General features: G+C 40.9%; 3 protein-coding genes across 4 annotated transcripts; 2 read left to right on the top strand and 1 right to left on the bottom strand.

Annotated features, from left to right (window-relative positions):
* Nucleotides 1–2,797: 2,797 nt before the first annotated feature.
* Nucleotides 2,798–7,702, top strand: snorc (secondary ossification center associated regulator of chondrocyte maturation). The gene is made up of 3 exons (XM_046052983.1): nt 2,798–2,873; nt 6,817–6,990; nt 7,158–7,702. The coding sequence occupies exons 1-3, from the start codon at nt 2,798–2,800 to the stop codon at nt 7,265–7,267; spliced, it is 360 nt and encodes a 119-aa protein (XP_045908939.1). The 3' UTR covers nt 7,268–7,702.
* A 2,600-nt stretch (nt 7,703–10,302) lies between these two features.
* LOC123972958 (G-protein coupled receptor 55) lies at nt 10,303–14,318 on the top strand. Of its 2 annotated transcripts, XM_046052740.1 has the most exons (4): nt 10,303–10,514; nt 11,539–11,923; nt 12,098–12,283; nt 13,511–14,318. In XM_046052740.1, exons 1-4 carry the CDS (start codon nt 10,348–10,350, stop codon nt 13,715–13,717), a joined length of 945 nt encoding a protein of 314 aa, XP_045908696.1. In that variant the 5' UTR covers nt 10,303–10,347; the 3' UTR covers nt 13,718–14,318. The 2 variants fall into 2 exon arrangements, with proteins under 2 accessions (XP_045908696.1, XP_045908695.1); XM_046052739.1 differs by having other exon boundaries at nt 11,539–12,283.
* Nucleotides 14,319–16,734: 2,416 nt separating this feature from the next.
* On the bottom strand, nt 16,735–22,050 carry itm2cb (integral membrane protein 2Cb). The gene is made up of 6 exons (XM_046052655.1): nt 21,823–22,050; nt 19,511–19,648; nt 19,176–19,367; nt 18,962–19,072; nt 18,642–18,792; nt 16,735–17,958 (listed from the first exon to the last, which is right to left on the bottom strand). The coding sequence occupies exons 1-6, from the start codon at nt 21,907–21,909 to the stop codon at nt 17,867–17,869; spliced, it is 771 nt and encodes a 256-aa protein (XP_045908611.1). The 5' UTR covers nt 21,910–22,050; the 3' UTR covers nt 16,735–17,866.
* Nucleotides 22,051–22,171: the final 121 nt, after the last annotated feature.

The following is a 22,171-nucleotide window of genomic DNA, read 5'->3' on the forward strand; positions in this document are numbered from 1 at the left end:
CTGTATTAAGGAGAGGATGACCGGGGCCATGTATTGCGAGATTTTGGGGAACAACCTCCTTCCCTCAGAGCATTGAAGATGGGTCGAGGCTGGGTCTTCCAACATGACAATGACCCGAAGCACACAGCCAGGATAACCAAGGAGTGGCTCTGTAAGAAGCATATCAAGGTTCTGGCGTGGCCTAGCCAGTCTCCAGACCTAAACCCAATAGAGAATCTTTGGAGGGAGCTCAAACTCCGTGTTTCTCAGCGACAGCCCAGAAACCTGACTGAACTAGAGAAGATCTGTGTGGAGGAGTGGGCCAAAATCCCTCCTGCAGTGTGTGCAAACCTGGTGAAAAACTACAGGAAACGTTTGACCTCTGTAATTGCAAACAAAGGCTACTGTACCAAATATTAACATTGATTTTCTCAGGTGTTCAAATACTTATTTGCAGCTGTATCATACAAATAAATAGTTAAAAAATCATACAATGTGATTTCTGGATTTTTTTATTATTTTTTTTTTTTTTGTAGATTATGTCTCTCACAGTGGACATGCACCTACGATGACAATTTTAGACCCCTCCATGATTTCTAAGTGGGAGAACTTGCAAAATAGCAGGGTGTTCAAATACTTACTTTCCTCACTGTATATATATTTGAAAAACTGCTCCTATAGACAAAGTGTCCGTCTCAACTAAAGATGATGTGGGACAGAGAAAATAAGTCCCCTCCCAACAAGTAATCGGCTAACATGAAAACAATGTCTGGCTGTATGAAGTGAAACCAAGTGGTAACCTCCAGGGGTGGAAAAATTAAACCAAAGCAGAAGGGCCAAAAACTGCAGTTCATTGATTGAATGACCACTTGAACCTGCTCCAAAGGCGAGTCAATCTCCACAGGCTCCCATTAAAATGCCCAACTATTAGAGGGTGACACAGGAGTCAGTATTCACTCCTGTCCCACTCCCATGACAGTAAAAACCATTCCTGTCCCGTCACAATCCCAGAAGAATTACTCCTATCCTTTTTATATGCAGTCTATGTTCCCATCCTATCCCGTTCCTGATTTAAAAAATTAATAAATCTGAAAATTGTATTTACAGTATCTCACAAAAGTAAGTACACTCCCCACATTTTTGTAAATATTTGATTATATCTTTTCATGTGACAACACTGAAGAAATGACACTTTGCTACAATGTGAAGTAGTGAGTGTACAGCTTGTATAACTGTGTAAATTTGCTTTCACCTCAAAATATCACATCACACAGCCATTAATGTCTAAACCGCTGGCAACGAAAGTGAGTACACCCCTAAGTGAAAATGTCCAAATTGAGCCCAAAGTGTCAATATTTTGTGTGGCCACCATTATTTTCCAGCACTGCCTTAACCCTCTTGTGCATAGGGTTCACCAGAGCTTCACAGGTTGCCACTGGAGTCCTCTTCCACTCCTCCATGATAACATCACGGAGGAGTGGATGTTAGAGACTTGCACTCCTCCACCTTTGGTTTGACGATGACCCAGAGATGCTCAATAGGGTTTAGGTCTGGAGAAGTGCTTGGCCAGACCAGTCATCATCATGCCTTTCTTCAGTATGTCACAGTACATGTTGGCATTCATGGTTCCCTCAATGAACTGTAGCTCCCAAGTGTTGGCGGGCTTTCTTGTGCATCATCTTCAGAAGAGGCTTCCTTCTGTTGTGACAGCCATGCAGACCAATTTGATGCGGTGGATGGTCTGAGCACTGACAGGCTGACCCCCCACCCCTTCAACCTCTGCAGCAATGCTGGCAGCACTCATATGTAAAGATCAGCCTCCAGTCTCTATACCTAATTTCCCTATAACTGTGTGGGTGGTACATTTTTATGAAAGTTATCGGTTTAAACTTTAAAAAGACTTTAAGTCATGCATAATTAAGGGAGTGGCTGCTTTGAGTGAGGGGTGGGTGCTGAAACAGGTGGCAAGTCAGTAGCTGTCTACAAGCTCCACCCACACTCAATTTTTGGATTGGCCAATGTCAGGCTCTGCCAATGTTGCGACGGCCGGAGCCGCCACACTCTTCAGAGACCTATGGGTGACGTCACGGAGGCTCCGTCCATGTTTTATGCTGTCCATGAGTGAAACATATGGCAAGTCAGTCTGATTATCAGGCCAATTGCATAATGGAAAAGGTAGGACCCAACACTGTTGGAGCTTGAACCACGCTGGGAACTGGAAAATCAGAATATCTCAGCACCTACAACTTCGATTTTGACCTTTTTTCTTTTTCTAATCTGTCATTTGTGAGTCCCTCAACTTTTTGGAAGTACCCCTTTAAAATGCTATTATAGTGATTCTTTATAAAGAGTACTTTTACTTTTGAAACTACGTTTTGCTGCTAATAATTCATACTTATTCTTGCAGGACTTTTATGTGTAGTTAATTCTTGTTACACCCCCATCTCTGGACTTAGAATTGATTTCTTTGTTGTCAGATATTTCCTTCAAGAGTACAGGCGTAAAATGTCCAGCAGGGATGTTCGTGATGTGACCTGGCTAAGGTCAATGGCTACCGAATATTTACCCCTCACACCCAGCTATGTGGCCAGAGGAGTATGGTGTGGGCGTGCCCTGCGGTGATGTGCTCACAAAGTCCACAGTGTCCAGACAGTCCTGTGCACACCTAGTCCCACCCCTTCTCTGCCCCCCTTAGCTGCCTACCTCTCCCCCTCCTGCGCTCCGCTGTCTCTTCTCCTGCTCCTCTCCCGGGGTTGGTTACTCGTTTGAAGTTCCTTGAGGAGTCTTTTTGTCTTTACGTTCATCCTTCACAGCCACCATGGTTCACAGCAGCAGCATCTGCAGATTCCTCCTCCTGGTGCTCCTAGGCATCATGGTAGCCTTTGTACACACAGGTAAACCTCCTTTTGAGTGTGATATTTTTATTTCATATCTGTGGTTGGGTGACATATATCTAACCTTGCATGTGTGCTCTGCAACTAATTATGGTAGAAATATTCTAGGAAAGAGAAGACAAAGCATGCAAGACCACAGTCTGATTAGAAGAAAATTTCTGGCTGTAACCCTTGAAATGAAAGGTGTGATGTGAGAAAAATAGTTTTGTAACAATAAGGTGACAGATAATTGTGGCAGACAACTGTTATTCAGAAATGAGCTACTTTTTTGTACCCTAACACTGTGTCTTTAAATTTGTGGAACATTTTAGAATGGGTTGATTTAAGGTAAATAGTTGCTTGCTTATCTTGCTTTATGTGATTCATAGGCGGATGTTTTTGTCCTTTGTAGGTATCAAATCAAATACGTGTGTACACGTGTCATTTTTTGCCCTCTTTTCTGCACACACACACACGCACACACACACATACACATACACATACACATAGACGTTCACAGGCCTCTATGTATGAGTCTGCAGCTTGATGTAAATGATGCAGTTGTTGAGAGCTGTGAAAGCTGCTCTTTGACGAACATCATGACTCACTTGCTTTCATGATGCCTGATCTTCATGTGAAGCTGAATACATGCTGCCCTAGTATCTGTTTGAGGTAGCGAAAACGTCCATAGGTGTAGAGTTTATTTTCGTGTAAGTGGGGAGATTTTGGAGGTGGTACTAAGGATGATTCATTTGTGATGTTTACATACAACATCAGCTAGTTCTCAGCATGAGTGCTATTTACAGATGAGCACGCGCACTGGTCTTTCTTTCACTTTCTTCCATCTGTGTTTCTCTGTTTCTCTTTGTGACGTCTCTCAAATTAATGTGAAAATAGCTCTGGACACAGTAGAGCAGCTCTCAGGCCCAGAGCTCAAAATAGAGGTCAAGGGGTCAAAGGGGCGACATGGATATAGTAAGTTCACGATGTCCTCCCTGTTCTGTGAAAAAGAAGTCACCTTTTACTTGGCACACAAAAGCTGCTGGGGTAGAAGAAAAGTCTCTGAGCCAAACACCAGATCAGGGTTTCTCATATTGAGGTGCTATGACTTGACTACACCTTTCTAAAAATATCTCTTCTTGCGACTTCTTTGGACTGTACGATTTTAAGGTGTAAACATATTTTTAATGCCTCCCAACACTCAGGAAAGTTCAGTTGTGGTTGTTATGTAGTGTTGTTTTCAAGTAGTGCCACCAGTCTTGACCACAAACATCAACCTAGTGACTGAGCCAGCATGACACACAGCCCCAACAGCCGACACAGCAAGATAAACCGACAGAGAATGTCAGATAAGTGTGTGGGATAATTATGCACACACTCTCTCCTTGTTTCTTCCTCAAATTGACTGCCCTAATGCAGCGTGCAAGACACAGAGCATTGCGCCACAATACCAGAGCAACCCAACCCCATTCCCACTCGCCTCATTTTAGAATAAAATCCAACACACATTGGGCATTTGTCAAATATTTTACTGTGGAAAATGTGGTGGCCACGTGGAAGTTAAAGAGGGTAAAGCAAGAACGTGCGACCCCATCGATGAAATGTTTGGGCTGCGTCGCTCTCGGTTTTGATAGTTGGCATGGTTGATTTTTAACACAACCTCGTCTGCGTGCTTTGTCATCTCTCTGGCTGGTGTGAAATCCTGACCGAAGAGGGCCTGAGGAACCAACAAATGGGCTTCTGTTTTTTTTTTTTAGTGTCTGAAATCAGCCTTCCCTACAGTCTGCCAGGCTGTTAAGAGTCTGGACTTGTGTACACAGAAGGAGGGTTCTTGATTGACACGTGGAGTCATGTCTTTAAAAAGTGTGACTTAGTGCAGGGATTCCGAAACATAGCTACTTGTTACCCTAGGGGGGTACCAGGTGATGGAAAGCTAATGTAACATCAAATAACTAAATTAATAAAAATTTAAATTGTGATTTAATTCAAATAAAAATCCACATATGTTCAGGGGGAAATTAAACAGCCATAGGATTACACATTTGGTTTGATACGAATTAATCTACAATAAACAAACTGCAATATCTCAAGCAGTTTCAGCACATTAACGTCATGTGAAATAGTTAACTAACTAATTGCAAAACTGTTCTAATATCTAGCTAAAAGTAATGAATAAATAATTGGAATAGCTAAAAGTAATGGACAAACAGTTTATATAATTAGCTCAAACTAAGGAATAAACAGTAAGGTAAAAGTAATGAACAAATATTTCTGATTAACTGATAAAAGTAATTGGTAAATGGTTAAATCGGAACATGATGGTGTTGATGAAGGGGTAATTGAGCTAATTTGATAAGGCTGAGGGGTACATCAGACAACAGAAGTTGGGAACCACCGACCTATGTAGCTGTCAGCTGAGAATAATTATGCTTTTCTAGAGGCTTCAGTTATGTTAACCCCATTAAACTGAAATTTCAAGCTCGAGTAAACTGCCAGCTCGTGGAAACAAACACCAACGGAAAACATTATTATTTTTTGCCTTCTTATTAAATCAAGCTGTCCAGAAGGCACAGCCTTTTGCACACGGGGACTATTTAATAAACAAGTTTGTTTGACATCCAGTGCCTAGCCGGTGCCTGCTTTGGGCCTGGCCGGTTGTTACTGGTTGCAGCCTGGCCGCCCTCCGTGACCGCACAAGCTGCCTTTTGTGCCCTCGGCTGAAGGCCTCATTGATGGCTGAGCTGGCCAGAGGCCTAGGCCTCCAAACCTCCAGCCAGCTACTGGACAGGAAGCTGCACACAACTCCGAGTCAACACGGCAGCATCAAAATACTCACATCAGAAGTGCGTATCAGAATTTTGAAGATACCACAGTTTATGGAGCTGACATTAATCACTTGAGATTATATCATATGCACTGGTGTCTTAGTAATCGTATCATGTATTCAGATCTGTTAGAGTCATATTAGCTTTGATAATGGCATACAAAAGAAATGAGAGATTTAAAGCAGGGTGAAGGAGTTTACTGAGGGCGTCAGAGGCTACAAAGTAAATATGTAGCGTTAAATAAACTGTGTGTAAATATGTTTGGATTATGGTTTTGTTGGTATGCGTATAGTTGAAGATAGGATAAGTGAATCAGTGAGTGGGTGGGCTTGTGTGTGAAGAGTTGTTTTTTTTTTCAGGGAAGATGACAATGAAAGTCACCCCCCCTTTCCTCTGGATTTCAAAAGAAAAGCTGTACAGCCGTTCAGTTACCATCAAAGATATTATTATCAAGTTGAGCATTTCCAGAGGCTAGGCTCTAAAAGAAACAGAAATGTGGCCTAGAAAGAGACTTTGTTTCTCTGACTACTGTAGAGGTGTGAAAAGTCTCAGGGTAACTTCATGCTCAGATGGGAGGAATGTCAGAGGACAATTTGGGATGGAAAGAGAACAGACGACTGATTGGCAGAGGACAAGAGAGCGGAGAGTTGTACAGAGCCTGAGCTTCATGCGCTAGTTAGGGAATCATTGTCTCTCCTACAAGCTGTTTGTGCTAAAGCATAAAATATCTATTACTCCGTTGAAATAATTAACCAATCGTTGCCTCAAGGAGTTTTTTTAAACAATACACAAGCTTGGTTGAACCCTTGGGCAAAAGAGAAACATGTTGAGAGGCTACCTGTAGCTCAAACGGACAAAATGTGCATCCTCTACAAAGACATCCTTATGCTCAGGCCCGAGCCGTTAACCCAGTGAGACAGAGAGAGGCTGTTGGAGCCGTTACAGACGGGGCCATGTATGCTGCTCTGCATCCCTGAGGCCTCAGCGTCCAGAGAAAAAGTCAAACAGAGCCATTAGCAAAGCAGCGTGCCTCGTCAGTGAAATTACTGTCTTAAGAAAACACCCAGTAAGTCAATACAGCACAGCTCGCAGTCTCCGCCACTGCAGGGATTTAGTGACTATTTTCTTTTGGTCTGCAGAGACAGTTGCAGACCCTGCCTCAACAACCAGGGACAACCAGGACACCATGTCTGGAGAGCCACCCAGTGACCTCACCACCAAAGAGCCTTTCCAGGAAATGACGGAGCAGGCCTTCACCTCCGACTACGAGGACACCACACTCTCCCAGGACATGGACGTGGACGAGGAGGAAGGTGAAACTGACTCTTGATCTGGTCATTTCAGAGCCACCAAATTTGTGTCAATCATATGAATTCAAGTGATTAAAACTGCATCTCTTTCTGTGTGTGTGTGTGTGTGTGTGTGTGTGTATGTGTATGTGTATGTGTGTGTGTGTGTGTGTGTGTGTGCGTGCGTGCAGGTGTTCTGGGGCCAGGGGCCATCACAGCCATTGTTATAGCAGTCTTCCTGGGAGCATCTGTCCTCCTCGCCCTCATTGTCATCACACTCAGGAAGTTTACCGCCTCCTAGAGTGAAGACATTTCATCTTGTGTATACTTGTCTGTGTGTGTGTGTGTGTGTGGGTGTGGGTGTGGGTGTGTGTGTGTATGCCACACAGTGTGTCAGCGTTTCTCTTTTGCCTCCCATCTGAATTTCTCAACTCTTAACCCAGTCCTTATTTTTCCTTTAAAGATTAGTTGTGTATTTTACTTTACTGTAGATGCTAAAAAACTGTGGCAGGTCCCCTGACTGACTATTTACAGATTTACTGTAAACACACTCTTAAATGTTGCTCAACATGTCTACTTGTTCCTGAAGGTATAATGTTAGAAACTGGCTGGCTCTTCCAGTGGAAATCATAGCATGTCCATGTCCATTTTTCTTCCTTCCTTCTCATAGTCTTACACGCATGCTCTAAAGGGTTTTAATGTGTGTGGGCTGTTTGTCCTGGGAGTTTGATGTGAAGTATCCCGTATGTGTTAGCTTTTATTTTGTACATGATGTGTGTGTGTGCGTTTTTCTTAGTCTGTGTCTTACTTTTTTCCTTCAATAAGAAAGATATTTGAGATGTATGTGCCTACATGTGAGGTCTGTATAAGTATTTCACAATGATTTCACCTTGCGCCGAAGTTATTTTTAAAATATTCCCTCGTGTACAAGTTTTTAAGTTTGCACTGCACCATTTACAAACATTGGTGGAGTCAAAATAAGGAGAAAACATTTTTTTTAAAAGGCTTCTTCAATGATTGTAAACAGGGTAGTTGGGTTGTTTGTTTTACCTGCGAGCAAATATAAAGCCAGAGCATGGATGAATGTGTGTTAGCACTCAAATGAGTGTTTGGAGTTTTTTGTTGTTGTTTTATTTGCATGGGGGGAGTGGGGGGTCGTATTTTAGTAAGACTATTTTGTCTTATTCTATATGCCTCAGAGTCCTCAGTACTCAACCCTTCAGCTGGATGTTGCCATGTTAATGTCACTGCCCAATTATTTTTAAGTTGAGACTTGAGATAATGAGATTTTAGTTGAATAAATAAATCACATGCCAAACATCCTGTGACCACTGCATGGAGTTTCTTTTAACACATGACCACTGAGTCAAGACAGTGAATAGAATGATGAACGATATTTACAGAAAATTATTATTATTATTATAACCATGCCTTTTTTGTCAGTTAGCATTGAGGTATTATATGAAATACAATTTGTAATTGCCAATACTAGTGATAAAAATTAGACTGATACTAAAGAAACAAGCAAACAGGTTTTCACAAAAGATAACAAAATGCCAATACAACAGTCATTTCCTGTAATTTGTATCTGTGCCTAGAGTTATGACAAATCGTCACCACGTTATTACTATATAATTGTAATCCCTTTATTCTATCTGTTTGTGTTCTGTTAAGAAAATGCAGCAGTATATGTTTATTGTAAAAAGTTGTGTGTTGATACAAAAGAAACCCAGCTGAGTCCTTATGGTCCCAAAACACAGAGGACAACGGAGTTTTAAGTGAGAAGACATTTGTGACCACTGCCCTCAGTTCAGTCACAACAGTAGGTGGCAGTGTGGCTGGCAGCTTCATTTTCATTTAGATTTAAAAAAAACACAAATGTGCCCTAAACTATTCCGATATAAAAAGATTTCTCTGATGACTGATGAGGTTTCAAGCTCACACTGTCCTCCACAAATATCATCATTAACAAGTCATGTATTTTATCATTCGTTAAGACTTTCTCACACTTTGAAGTACAGTAAACGTTATATCTGAAACCAGGAAACCCTCAAACATAATCACAGTCTAAATCAGCATCTGCAGATTCTCACACACTTGAAAGAGTGGACGCTTTGAAGCGCCTTTCAGTCTTTCTCTGTGAGATAGGAAGACTGATTTCCACAGACACACTCAGACAAATACCAGCACAAAAATAACAGACCCAGTACAGAAACCACAGTATCTGAGTCATCAAGCTTTAAGGGTGATCGATGCTAGATTTATACTTTGATGAAGAGATTAAACGTGCCTATGAACAACTTAGTCGTTGACGTAAAAAGTATAAAGTTAATATATACAAAAAGGCCTTGTCTTGTCACACATTTCAATATCAAGAGTTGTAGACCCTGTCTTCGGGTTCCCGCTTCAAGCACCCATTAGCCAAAACCAACAGAGACAAAAACTTCTTCATACCCTCAGCCATTTCACTGTTAAAGTCCAACAGTAAAAGGTAACATCAGCTACACCACCCGACCATGCTGGTAAATGTTGCCTTTTTCGTAGTGGTACTAGAATATACAGTATTCTGTGTTTTTTTTCCTTCTATTTTTCCTTCTCCTTTTGGTGTTTGTGTGATAGTATGTGTGTTCTGTGGAATCTATTTTTACTGCTATAAAACTAATTGCCCCTGCAGGAACAAATACAGCTCTACTTCACTTGACTATTGGATGAATTATGATGAAAGTCCCCAGAGGATAAATGCTACTGACTTTTGTAATCCCCTACCTTTTCCTCCAGCACCACCAGCAGGCCAACATTTCACAATTTGTGGCCTACACCTGCAAAATAATTGACATTCCCCTCAGCCTCAGCTGTGTTTACTGCTACTTAGCAAAGGTTAGCACGCTAACCTACTAAACTTATGGTGAACATGGTAAACATTATACCTGCTAAACGTCCGCATGTCAGCACTGTCATTGTGAGCATGCTAGCGTGCTGATATCATCATTCAGCTCAAAGCACTGCTGTGTCTGAGTCTCCCAGAACACTAATGTTTGCTGAAGACTCTGTTGTTTTTCCAATTATTCTTTTAATACTACAGCCAATGATTATTTTCATTACTGACTAGTTGCAGATTTGTTTGTTGATATATCAGTTTATATAAAACACAGAAAAGCAGCAAATCATCACATTTTAGAATTAATCAATTCATTGTTTCAGCTGTAATCATTGTATGTTTTTATTTGGTGAAGCGTCTCTCAGGAAACAGGTGAGTGACATACTGTAAATTTTTTCTGATGTTTCAAATACAAATGAAATCTTCTGTTCTAGCAGTTTGCAGTGAACAAGCATGCATGTATGTTTAAGACATGTAAGAGTGAAGACCTGCTGGTCGCGTAAATGTCTGCTTTGATTTTAAACGGCTATAATGCACATCTGAACACATGCATGATGTGTGGCATGATTCAGGAAGTGGTGGCGCAACAACAAAGACAGACAAAGCAGAAGTGTCTGGCACAGTCAGACAGACACACTGAACGTTCCACTGAGAGACTGGCATCCGTGAGGTAAGAGCACAACTACATTTCACATTTTCCGCCGTACGAGATACCTAATACTAAAACTGTGCCAGGTTAGACTTTTTAAGAGCTGCAGTTACATGTCAATGATGAACCAAACGTGTGAACCACTTCTGTTTAAATCTTTAAATTGCAAGCCAGACTTTGCATCATCATTGCAACTACTAGATGATATAAGTAAGGAATTAGAGGAATTACAAAATATTAATTAATTTTGTTGGGAATGATGTCGATGTAATTGGAAAGGGCCTCGATTTTGATCACTTGAATGAGCCAACAACATACTGTACTAGATGACATTATTTGTTCAACATCCAGGAGATCTAGTCTATGTTTTTTTTTTTTTTTCGTTTAGATGCACAGCTACAGATCTCAGAGATGTGTTTTTGTTTTATCTCTGTAAAATCTACCACATCTCAGAGCGTTAATAACTTTTCTCTGTCACGACATTTTCCTCTAGAGACGACTGCAGATGGTTCCACGAAAGACCTGATTCTTTGTGTTGGATTGTGTTAAAATCACTGAAGTCTCAGATCTTTCAGGGAATCATGTATTTCATAAAGACAGATGCACCGAAAAGGTCTAACAGCCAATGAAAGTGCATAGCAGTGGCACATTGCTGCAGGGGCCCAATCTGACAGACCAAGAGTCAAGATTAAGACCTTTCAAATCTAAATTAAATTAAAAGTCAAAATAATTAATCAGTTTACCTCAACCTGTACCTGATTTTTTAATTCTAATTTAACTTACATTGAACATATAGTGCATGTGAATTCAAATAATATATGTTCTCTTGGTGTTTTTGGCCTTCAAACCAGAAAGCAGATGCAAAAAACAGGTTCTCAGCCAGTGAACCCACACAACTCAGAGGTTTCAAGTGGCTTTTTACACTGGCATATCTTACATATGTTTCTGTGTGGGAACGGAAGAGTAATGACAGGAAAGACAGGTTTATATTGAAATCCTGAGATAGCTGTTGAAATGAAAGAAAATGAAACTATTTTCCCTGCAGCAACGGCGGCGACAACATGACAACCAACTGTTCATTTGATGGGGTGGACAACCTGATGAGATATTTTGAGCTGGCCATCTACATCCCCATATTCCCCTTTGGTCTGGTCCTCAATGTTGTAGCGCTGTTTGTGTTCTGCATCTTTCTGCGTAAATGGACGGAGTCAACAATCTATATGACCAGCTTGGCTCTTATGGACCTGCTCCTCCTCTTCCCTCTTCCCTTCAAAATGCACGCCACCAATCACTTCTGGCCCGCCTACCTCCAACCCCTCTGTTCAGTCTTGGAAAGCCTGTATTTTTTTGGGATATATGGCAGCATCTACACCATCATGTGCATAGCTGTGGACCGATGGGTGGCCATCTGTCACCCCTTCAAAGCCAAGGTACTGCGTTCACCCAAAGTGGCTCTGTGGACCTGCTTTGGGGTCTGGGTGCTGGTGCTGGCAGTGATCACTCAAACCATCTATCGCTTCAGGGAGGCCGAGCAGACGGAATTCCACTGCTTCCACAAATTTTCAAAGAATGGCTGGAAGCCTGAAGTGATCATCTGTCTGCAGGTGTTTGGGTTCCTGGTGCCTGCACTGGTGGTGGTATATTGTTCTGTCCAGACCATCTGGGCGCTTCAGCAGTCTGGCCAGCACAGCCCCCAGAGCCGTGCCTGTGTGAAGATCATCTACAGCAGCCTGAGTGCTTTCCTTGTGCCTTTCACCCCCAGCCACCTGGGCATCCTCCTGCAGTTCCTGGTGAGATCAACTGCAAGTTCATCTTAAATAAATTGAAGGGTAAAGTAGATAACAAATAAAGGTCTACTCAGTAGTTGTTCTGGAGCTTTCGCATCACATCACATAAGCGTCATCAGCAGATGGGGTTGTGCCCAGTTTTTCTGACCTATTTAAGGACTTCTCGTCCTTGTTGGTTCAACAAATGAAGGGTTTCATTCCAAAATACAATATATCCAAAAAATATATATATCAGGAAGTGTGTAAAAATCATAATTAATTTTGCAATGAACACATGATCTAAATGACTTCTGTCTTATACTACATCAGGTCCACATGAAAGGGAATGGATTCTCACATTACTTTACTGGAGCAGTGTGCTTTGATTGTTCTGTTGGGGAATCTATACGCTTTCTCATGGACAGTTAATATTTGTCAACCAGTGCATCAGCTTTATGTTACAACACTGTCAGAAGTAACGCTTCCTGCCAAAGCAAACAATCCACTCAACTTTTTTAGCAGCAGGCAAATGGGGCAGGGCTATAACCAGGAGATTTAGAAATACTGACGTTTTCTGTGAATTATACTGTTTATTTGTTTAAAAAAATGACAAACCAGTAGGCTTACCATTACACTATCTGATCATTTTCAGACACATTTCTTAAGTTAAGCATGGTCTTATTTTTTTTAAAATGTCAATGTTACAAAGTGTGTGCAGCCAATTGAATCAGTATTATTTCAGTATCAAACATGGCATCTGTGAGCATTTTATTTTAGCCACACAAGTATATAGAATTTTGATATTGATACTGACATCCTGGAGCTGCGGCATACGTTTGAAAGAATAAGTAAAACTAATCTCTGACGTTGTCCTGGCAGACTGTTCCGCACCTATTTTTCATCTAAATTGAAAGCAACAGATAATAAAAAACGAGGAAATGGCAAGGACGTGGCCTGATTGTTCTCAGTGATGCACAGCAGTTACAGCCCTGATATTCGGGTGGTGGGTATAATCTTTATTTAAATGTAAGAGATTTCATTTTCTCATTTTCATCTCAAAATGATTACTGCAGAGTTTGACAAATATAACAACATGTAACAAATACAGCAGATGTATGAAGAGATCATCTTCAAAGAATATAACAACATGCAACTGCAGCAGAGTTCACTGGGTTACCTCTAGTGTTGTTATACGATTTTCATGCATGTAGACAGGATGGTAGACTGATGTGTTTCCGTCCTACATTCCAGGTGCACCAAGAAGTGATTCAGGACTGCAGCAACCAGACAGGGATCAGCCTGTTCATACAGATAGCCATGTGCCTGTCCAACATCACCTGCTGTCTGGACGCCCTGTGCTACTACTTCATCGCTCATGAGGTGAGGAGCACCAGAAACACATTCAGGCTGTCCATAATTAGCCAAAGAAGACCCACCTTCAGCACTTCAGAGGTCTGAACACAGCACAAATACAATTCAAGTTAATATATAATTTCAGAGGGCTAGTGAAAACAAGAGCTGGCTTCTTGAGCTTAAGCAGGGCAGTGAAACTGAGAAGTTGCCAGTATAGTTTCCAGTAGCTAGCCAATGTGGCATGCACTAAGAGTAGGAGGGGGAACTCAAACAGGTTAGAGTGCAATCTCAGTTAACCACAGTGCTGAGAGTAAAGCTAAAATGTAGTTTAGGAAGAAGATCTGACGAGCAATGATGCGTGATTTGGTCTGGTGACAGGAAGCCGGTTGGCACCTCTGTAGCCTCAAGAGCAAAAAAGAAGGTTGCAACAAGGAAAACTACTGACAAGCCACAATGTGACATATTTCTGAAATGATTTAAGGAAGACCTTGTGAAATGTTTCGAAGCACTCTTGGGTCATCCAGTCCTACACACTGACAACGAGTGAAAAACTGATGTGCGGTACAATTAATTTTAAAATGGTAAAACTGTAAACCAGGCACCAGTGGTTCATTGCAGAGCTTTGTAGTTTACTTTGTAAAAGTCAAGTGAAAGATACGTAAAAGGCGCTCTTACTTTTCTGATATGCTCCTCAATAAAGACAAGATCAGCCAAGATCAGGGGCCCATACATTTCGGACCAATTTGGCTCAATAAATACTGTTAGTAAATTGTGAAACTTCTTATAGGACACAACAAATTATGATAGGTTTAATTTATAAAGCATCTGTCATTTCTAAAATGCAGATATGTATTAAAAGTCAACTTGAAACAAATAAATAATTCAAACTGAAGCAAACTAAATCTTCACTTTTATCTAGATATTCGTTTGCACATTCATGTACCTAGCGTTTGAAAAAATGTGATCCGTAAATCTCACAAAGACACCAACCAGTTGTGATCTTGAAACACATGAAAGTAATTAATTATCATTCATTAAGATTGTGTAAACCTTAAATGATAAAACATTTAATTACTATCTTAATTAGTTTGGTTCTTCAGCACACTGTAACTCATTTTTCGAAATATTACCTACTTGTAATACAAGTACCTATAGATATCTTTGATTAATAATTAACTATATATATATATATAGAGAGAGAGAGTATCAGAAATTTATTTAACAAATAGATTTTGTTTATTTTTAAGAATTTCATCTGGAGAGAAGTTTCTTTTATGTATCCATCCTGTAAATCCATATGTAAATATAGCCTGCAGCTGAGTGGCAAAGAGTTTCTGCTTGTATAGATTTAAAATTGACCTCTGATGTTAATAATGCAAAATCAAATAATGTCAGGGGGAAAACAAATTTCTTATAATTGTCCTAATATGAAGTGATGATATGAAGTTTTATGAATCCAAAGTGATGGTGTTGGTTTTTTATTATTTGGCTCTTACTTTTCAACTTCTTTAGACTCACAATAATGCATATATATGGATATATATGACATGTGTTAATATAATTGTATATGTACTTTTTATTTGAAATGTTAATTTTATTTTTACAATGTAGCTTCAAACATGTGCAATACTATTATTAAAGTTGTTAAAATTATTAAAGCTGTTAATGGCTGTGCGCCTGACCACTGTACTACGAGACTGTTTTGATATTAGTTTGTGTGCAGGAGGACATTTGAGTTATTTGAATACGGTAAAAGCTAAACCCAAATGGAATGATGTACATGCTCTGTTTGTTGTTTTGTTTTTGCTCAGTGGTGAACAGAGTCACGCTGTGGTAACTGCACTCAATTAGGGGATATACTGTATATTAATACTGTTTTTATTGTATGAAATAATAAGTACAAATCTCTCTTCTGAAACTGGAAAAAAGACACGAATTAATTTATGCCCAATTCTTTAGTTTCTGAGTGAAATTTGTTTTTGTGAAGTCATGGAGCTGCTCGACATGTTTTTTTTTCCTGTTCTTTTGTGCAACGAGTCTGTAAAATAAAGAAAGCCCGGACAAAAACATAATGATGTTAAATGATTATTCATCAGCACAAAGCCCTTTACAGGAGGATAAGGTAGATTTTGTTGACCCAGAGAATTGTTTTACATCTGTTCTGAAACTTACAGCTCAAGTTTACATTACGACATGACACATGGATCAATTTACAGAAATAATTACTTTGCTCAATATTTTTTCAACAATTTGACATCAATTTTGAAACCAAAACCGTCCGAGGCGCACCTCTTCCATTTTGATGTGAAATAAAGCTAACCACAAGAGATTCATCTTGTAAGGAGTGTTACACTCACCACCATGAAGTGGCATTTTTTGGTTCTGTAGAAACAATTATCCACAGATCATAAGCAACACTTTAAAATATGGGTAGCATGTCCCAAAAATACGGAACTGATCAGGGCTGTGCATTTGTCTTTACTGACTGAGAGGAAGTTCAAAAGAAAATGTTAAATCATAGTGTAGTGTTTCCCTTTTTAATATACACTACATTGCCAAAAGTTTTTGGTCGCCTGCCTTTACATGCACATGAAGGTTAATGACATCTGATTCTTAATCTGTAAGGTTTGCAGCTATAGCAGCTTCAACTCTTCTGGAAAGGCTGTCCACAAGGTTTGTAGTGTGTTCATGGGGAATTTTGACCATTCTTCTACCAGTGCATTTGTGGTGTCAGGCACAGATGTTGGACGAGAAGGCCTGGCTCGCTCTAATTCATCCCAAAGGTGTTCTTTCGGGTTGAGGTCAGGACTCTGTGCAGGCCAGTCAAGCTCTCCACACCAAACTCACTCATGCATGTCTTTATGGATCTTGCTTTGTGCACTGGTGCGCAGTCATGTTGAAACAGGAAGGGGCCATCCCCAAAAAGTTTCCACAAATTTGGGAGCATGAAATTGTCCAAAATGTCTTGGTATGCTGAAGCATTAACAGTTCCTTTCACTGGAACTAAGGGACCAAGCCTAACTCCTGAAAAACAAACCTACACTAAATCCCCCCTCCACCTAACTTCAGAGTGATACTGTGTATACTTTACTGAAACTGATAAACAATCAAGAGACAAAGAGAAAGTTTGATCATTTATTCTTAAAGCAGCAAGATAGTACAAGAAAATTCGACTGTACAGCGAAATAACATATCCCAAGACAATGAAATGTGAGCACATATCACCGGTCTCTCTCAACAGAGACTTATTTGCTCCAGGTTGCACATTAGAAAGACACCCCAAATCTTTTTTTTAAGTTGGGACAAATCAACATTGTAGCGATTATAATGCCAAGATAGGAAGGATTAGGGACTGGTGCGAGATAAAGACAACAGGCAAATCCAAGTGAAGAGGAGGAAGAGCAAGACAAAAAAATTAGATGTAGCCTTTGATATCATCTACAGTAAAAAGCATTCTTTGTAAATGTCTCATAAATCCTTAACACTAAGCAAAGCATCACTCACTGCAGACTTTGGTTCCTTCTGTCTCTCTAAAGCACTGCTACTAATTACAGTCTCAAGCCATTATATCCAAGGAGTAGGAAAGTGTGATACCAAAGGAAATAAAGAGGCAAACCATAAAGAAATGATTGTTCACAAAAAAGGTTGATTTCAGATAAAAATCTATGCATGTAACAATATGTTCAGAATCAATTTACAGTATATATTGCTTAGGAACACTCAAAGTTATATACACCATTCATTAATGATATAAACTAACAAAGAAACGTCTAAACTACATGAGGTATGTTTTGCCATTTTCTGACTTTCAAAACGAAATAAAATAACAAACGAGAAACGAATACTAACATGAGCGCACAGTGAAAGCAGTTTCCTAATATCCTTACCACCACCCACAGTGCGCTGAGTTACTATATAAAAATAAGGACTAAAATGAAAAAGTCTTAAGATGAAAATGTCATAGACTGACACACATTAACATCTTATGGACAACGTGACAAGCTACAGATATATCCAAACACATTTCATCCATACATACAGACTATTTGAATAAAAAATATAATAACATTGTACATGAACAATAAAAGAGCATTTCCAACTTCAGACAAAACAAACAAAAAAATTTTACAACTGAAACTAAAACTGTTGGACAGATACTCGCTCTTAAAGTGCAGTTAAAAGCCTAAATAAATTCAAGAGGTATGGTTTGGAACTGGCTTCTGTGTTGGATGGCTGTGATTTCCGCCTTTAGATTTAGACCCTGTCGCAGATGACGGTCTCAACCACAAAAGTGTTCTCGAAGTGACGGATGCTGTGGCACTTCTTTGTCTCACGCCTGTCAATACCTGGAAGGGAAAAAAGAAAAACACGTTTAGAAAATCTGTTCAGTTGTGGCTCGCAGTGTTCATTGCACCTCTGCTACTACCGGGCCTACGAGAAAAGTCCATTTTGAATCAGCAGCAGTGATCTCAGCAAATCACATCCATATATGTACTCGGGGGAAGTTTGTTGCATCATTTCTAACATTCTCAGTCAAATCAAAGGCAGCAGCAACAGAGATATCACTCATGTGCATCACTACCTCCTCCATAGTGTGTGGATGTGTCCACTGCACTACTAGTGACTCACATAGCAGGAAGTTCCCAGGCTGCGCCAACATACACACTGATATGGTAATCAGGCTGCCAGGCTGTCAGAGAAGGATTTTACACTGCAGACACACTGTCTGATATGTTCACCAGGAAGCCCCTATTTGGTTCTGGTTGTATTTGTCTTCTGTAGGGTCACCCGCTCTCTGTTTGCTCCTACACACCAGAACTGAACACCGGATTCCCTGTGACTCGCCAGAGGAATACTTTCCTTCTCAAGTCCAGTGACCCAGAACAGAGAATATGACTAAACATCTCACAAGAGCTGGTGTGAAAGAGGGTGATACATTAGCAGAAGTGACCCCGCGCTCATCCCTCATCATTAAGCATCTCATATTGCCTGAGTAGATCGGCAAAAGGAAGTGTATGTGCACACTTACGTCTGCGCTGGTTGCGGCGTCTGAGGCGGTAGGTTTCTTTGCCGTAGCAGAGCCTGTGGATGAACGGGCCCAGCTGCCTCATGTTCCACACCCTCCCTGTCACCACCATCTCCTCCTGGATGATGTAAGTCTGAGGAAGATACGTCCCTCTCTGTGGCAAAGAGACACAAATGAATCACTCATGCGATCTGCCTGTGGGAGGAACGCTGCAGATGGGAACACGCTTGTCCTTCACTCTCTCAGACAGCCATTCATCTCTAACAATGCTTTCACAACAGCTCCCCCAGACACATCATCAGCGACTGTCGTGAGTGCCTCACCTTGACGTTGACGAGCAGCTCCCACAGGTTCCGCGGAGGCATCACCAAGGTTGTATTCAGCTCAGTGATGTAGCATTTGTCCAGAGCTATGTCATAATAAGCTGTGAGGCCCTGGAATCAATTATAAAAAGGTTAAACCCTGACCCACAATGAAGCACTTTAACAAGAGACTTTAATGAGAGCAAATAGTGAACATATGGATGCCTTAACCTACCCTCTGAAAGTCGTGGATGATATCAGCAGGGTCACTGCCTCCAAAGTGTGGCACAGGTACACTAATCTGCTCGTAGTTGTCGTCAAGGTAGATGCCGACATTCTCCTCGAGTTCTTGCCGGCCCCTCAGAGGAGCGTACACGGAGTCTTCAAAGACAACCCGGCAGTGGAACAAGCTGTCTTCTGGGATCTGCTAATGGGACGCAACAGAGCTGAGTTAGCATCTGACAGTTACTTTATTTTTATTTTTTTTACATTGTGGCTCATTAACAATCTGTGCCCCTGGGTACAAGATATGCTACGGTAGGTAAGAAAAAGGAGGCAGACTGAACTGACCTGAGGTATAAAGTAGTAGCGATAGACGAAGATGGAGGCCAGCACCAGTCCTGACATAAAGGCCACCAGGCCAAAGGTGAGGCAACAGAGGCCTGTTGGAAAAGGCTTCTTGGACCTGACAGGAAGAACCAGTTGCTCCTGTAAAGACAAAAGCAGTTGGGTTAGAGGACAAGTCAGGGATGACAAGGAACAAAAAGTCAGTTAGATAGCCAGGAAATTGTGGTTAAAACGTATGTTTTATTTCCAATTTTAGGAAAGACCCCAAGGTTTTCAGTCATACAAAATATGTGCAAAATAATGCACAAGACATGTAAAGTTTCAATTTGATATAATGGTGCAGCAAAGAAAAGCATGTCTTAGATATTAATTTGATCTCTTAATATAAATGTGATGTGGCTTTAATGAAGCATGGCAACAGAATACTGTTAAAGTGTGATATTGTCAACAGTGCAAACTTTTTAAATCTAACTCTGAGCACGTTTGGAAGAAATTAAATTCAATTTCATAGAAGAAATTCTATGATGGAGTATCATTGGGCGTAACGTCGCCTCACACTACCAGGCGGTTGCCACGTCGTTAGCCAGGCGAGGGGATCTGATAGACGTAGGACTGTAAATGAGGCATGCCAGACGCCCACCCACAGTCTCTCAAGTCAATCTGCTACCCCTCCCTACTACTGTTGCTATGGAGAGCGGAAGCGGGGAGAACAGATTGTGCCGGGCTCTGACGAAGATGCTGGCACGTGGCTGTCTGGGTCTATTCTTAGAGGCCCACTTCCACACTCCATATTTGCAGTTAGCTCGCACCCTCAGTGGGAGTACAAACGGGAACAATTGCGTCGAGCAGGAGTCCCTCATCAGAGGCGGACATATTAATAGATCTACACACATTGGCTCTGACGCCTAGCCAAGTGTCGCAGCCAATCTGAATCCACGCAGCCTTTGAAATCATGTCATTTTCATCTGTTGACGTAAGAAACAGGTGAAAAAATGTGTTTGCAGAAGAAGTGATGGATGCGTCATCAAGTGGTGTACACTGAGTACAGTGTGTTGGGAAAAAAAGGATGAGGCTTAGATAGGTGTACATCCAATTGTGTTTAACTCCTGGGAGGTAGTCCAAAAAGGGGGCTAAGAAAATCTGGACATACTGTGACATGCCTGACTGCTTAAACATTTAATGTAAGCCATTCTACAATCCCAAGCTCAGAGATAACATGATCAGGCTAATGTATTGTTTAACCAATCAAGATACAGCCATGTACACGATAAACTACTCCATCCATCCATCCATCCATCCATCTATCTGGTTGAGCTCTGTGTTTGAGAATTGGAGCCTAAAAAAACAGAGGACCTGGATCCATGCTGCAATGTTGTCTATAACACAATGAAATGTTCAGTTCCTTTCTGGACCCCTTTGGCCTTTACAATTAACTCTGGATCCTATTTATAGGATATGGAAAAAGATAAAACCATAATAGTATTAAAATAGCAGTCCACATTTTTGCTTATTTTAATTCCTTACTTTTTATAATGTCAATTTCGAGATTGAATAAAGGGTATATGCTGCCTTTAGACCATGCCCACTGTTTACATACAACACAGCACTCTCACTGGCATGCTCCCAGGAGAAGGATGCAGGATTCACGTGGCGTAACACCTCCTGATTTCAATGATTGGTGCAGTGACCGCATCTGACAGCTATGTTTCTCATTTCGACTGAGGGTATTAGCACTCTGCCGCCTGTACTGATAAAAAAATGGGGAGGTTTTGTTTTATATATCCGTACTTTATGAGCCACCTAGAGTGATGGTGTCATTCTCCTGAAAACACACACACACACACACACACACACACACACACACACACACAGGACAACCGTCTGCAGCGTGTCCTCGCGGTGGCCACACAAGGTGACGTAATGTCAACATCCCCAGGCTGGGATGGTCTGCAATGCTGGGTCTATTCCCAAACTGCACCAGCAAAATTAAATATAATAAACTGCAGTACGCGGTGCGATATTCAACCATTCACTAGCATTAATGTTATGGGGGGGAAATGCATTATTTTAAGTATATAGACATACTGTCTTATTTTATATATAAGGAAGTTTACATAGTTAAATATAACATGGATTTAATTAATTAATTAATAAAGTGGCATGATGATGCATGGACAGACAAATCAAACATTACAGCTAAACATAACGTTAATCTATTTAGCTATGCAAAAGGAGTAAAGGCTACTCGTGCTATACTGAGACTCAAGACAAATAACCAGAACACACACAAAGAAAAACAAAGTGTGCAAACTCACGTGACCCTGAGGTATAATGATCTTGTCTTCATCGTTGTCTTTTTCAGGCTTCTGCGCCGAAACTGTCTGGAAAGTGATCTTCACCATGTTTGTTTGTTCCGTGTATATTTGCTCGTATCTGACTTTAGTGCGCTGGTTTCATCCACCGAGCCGGGAAGATTATATAGCAGCGGAGCAGTCTCGCCCCCGAGGCTCAGTGACATCAGAAGAGCGTCTTCTCTGACGAACAAGCGTTGTGTGGGTCTGAAGGAAAAGCCGCCTCGCCGCTGTCAAAATAAGAGTCCACGTCCGGCTAAAACGTTTACATTTAACACAGAATACACAGTAAGTGTGATATTTGGCAAATAGA

This window comes from Micropterus dolomieu, linkage group LG06 (assembly GCF_021292245.1).
Source record: "Micropterus dolomieu isolate WLL.071019.BEF.003 ecotype Adirondacks linkage group LG06, ASM2129224v1, whole genome shotgun sequence".
NCBI classification, from domain to species: Eukaryota; Metazoa; Chordata; class Actinopteri; order Centrarchiformes; family Centrarchidae; genus Micropterus; species Micropterus dolomieu.

Coding starts and splice junctions, on each gene's coding strand:
- snorc (XM_046052983.1), top strand. CDS start 2,798: ATGGTTCACAGCAGCAGCATCTGCAGATTCCTCCTCCTGGTGCTCCTA. Junction 2,874..6,816: donor GGTAGCCTTTGTACACACAG/GTAAACCTCCTT, acceptor TTTGGTCTGCAG/AGACAGTTGCAGACCCTGCC. Junction 6,991..7,157: donor GGACGTGGACGAGGAGGAAG/GTGAAACTGACT, acceptor GCGTGCGTGCAG/GTGTTCTGGGGCCAGGGGCC.
- itm2cb (XM_046052655.1), bottom strand. CDS start 21,909: ATGGTGAAGATCACTTTCCAGACAGTTTCGGCGCAGAAGCCTGAAAAA. Junction 19,649..21,822: donor TCATTATACCTCAGGGTCAC/GTGAGTTTGCAC, acceptor TTGTCTTTACAG/GAGCAACTGGTTCTTCCTGT. Junction 19,368..19,510: donor GCTACTACTTTATACCTCAG/GTCAGTTCAGTC, acceptor GCGTCCCATTAG/CAGATCCCAGAAGACAGCTT.
- LOC123972958 (XM_046052739.1), top strand. CDS start 10,348: ATGTCTGCTTTGATTTTAAACGGCTATAATGCACATCTGAACACATGC. Junction 10,515..11,538: donor GAGAGACTGGCATCCGTGAG/GTAAGAGCACAA, acceptor TTTTCCCTGCAG/CAACGGCGGCGACAACATGA. Junction 12,284..13,510: donor GCATCCTCCTGCAGTTCCTG/GTGAGATCAACT, acceptor CCTACATTCCAG/GTGCACCAAGAAGTGATTCA.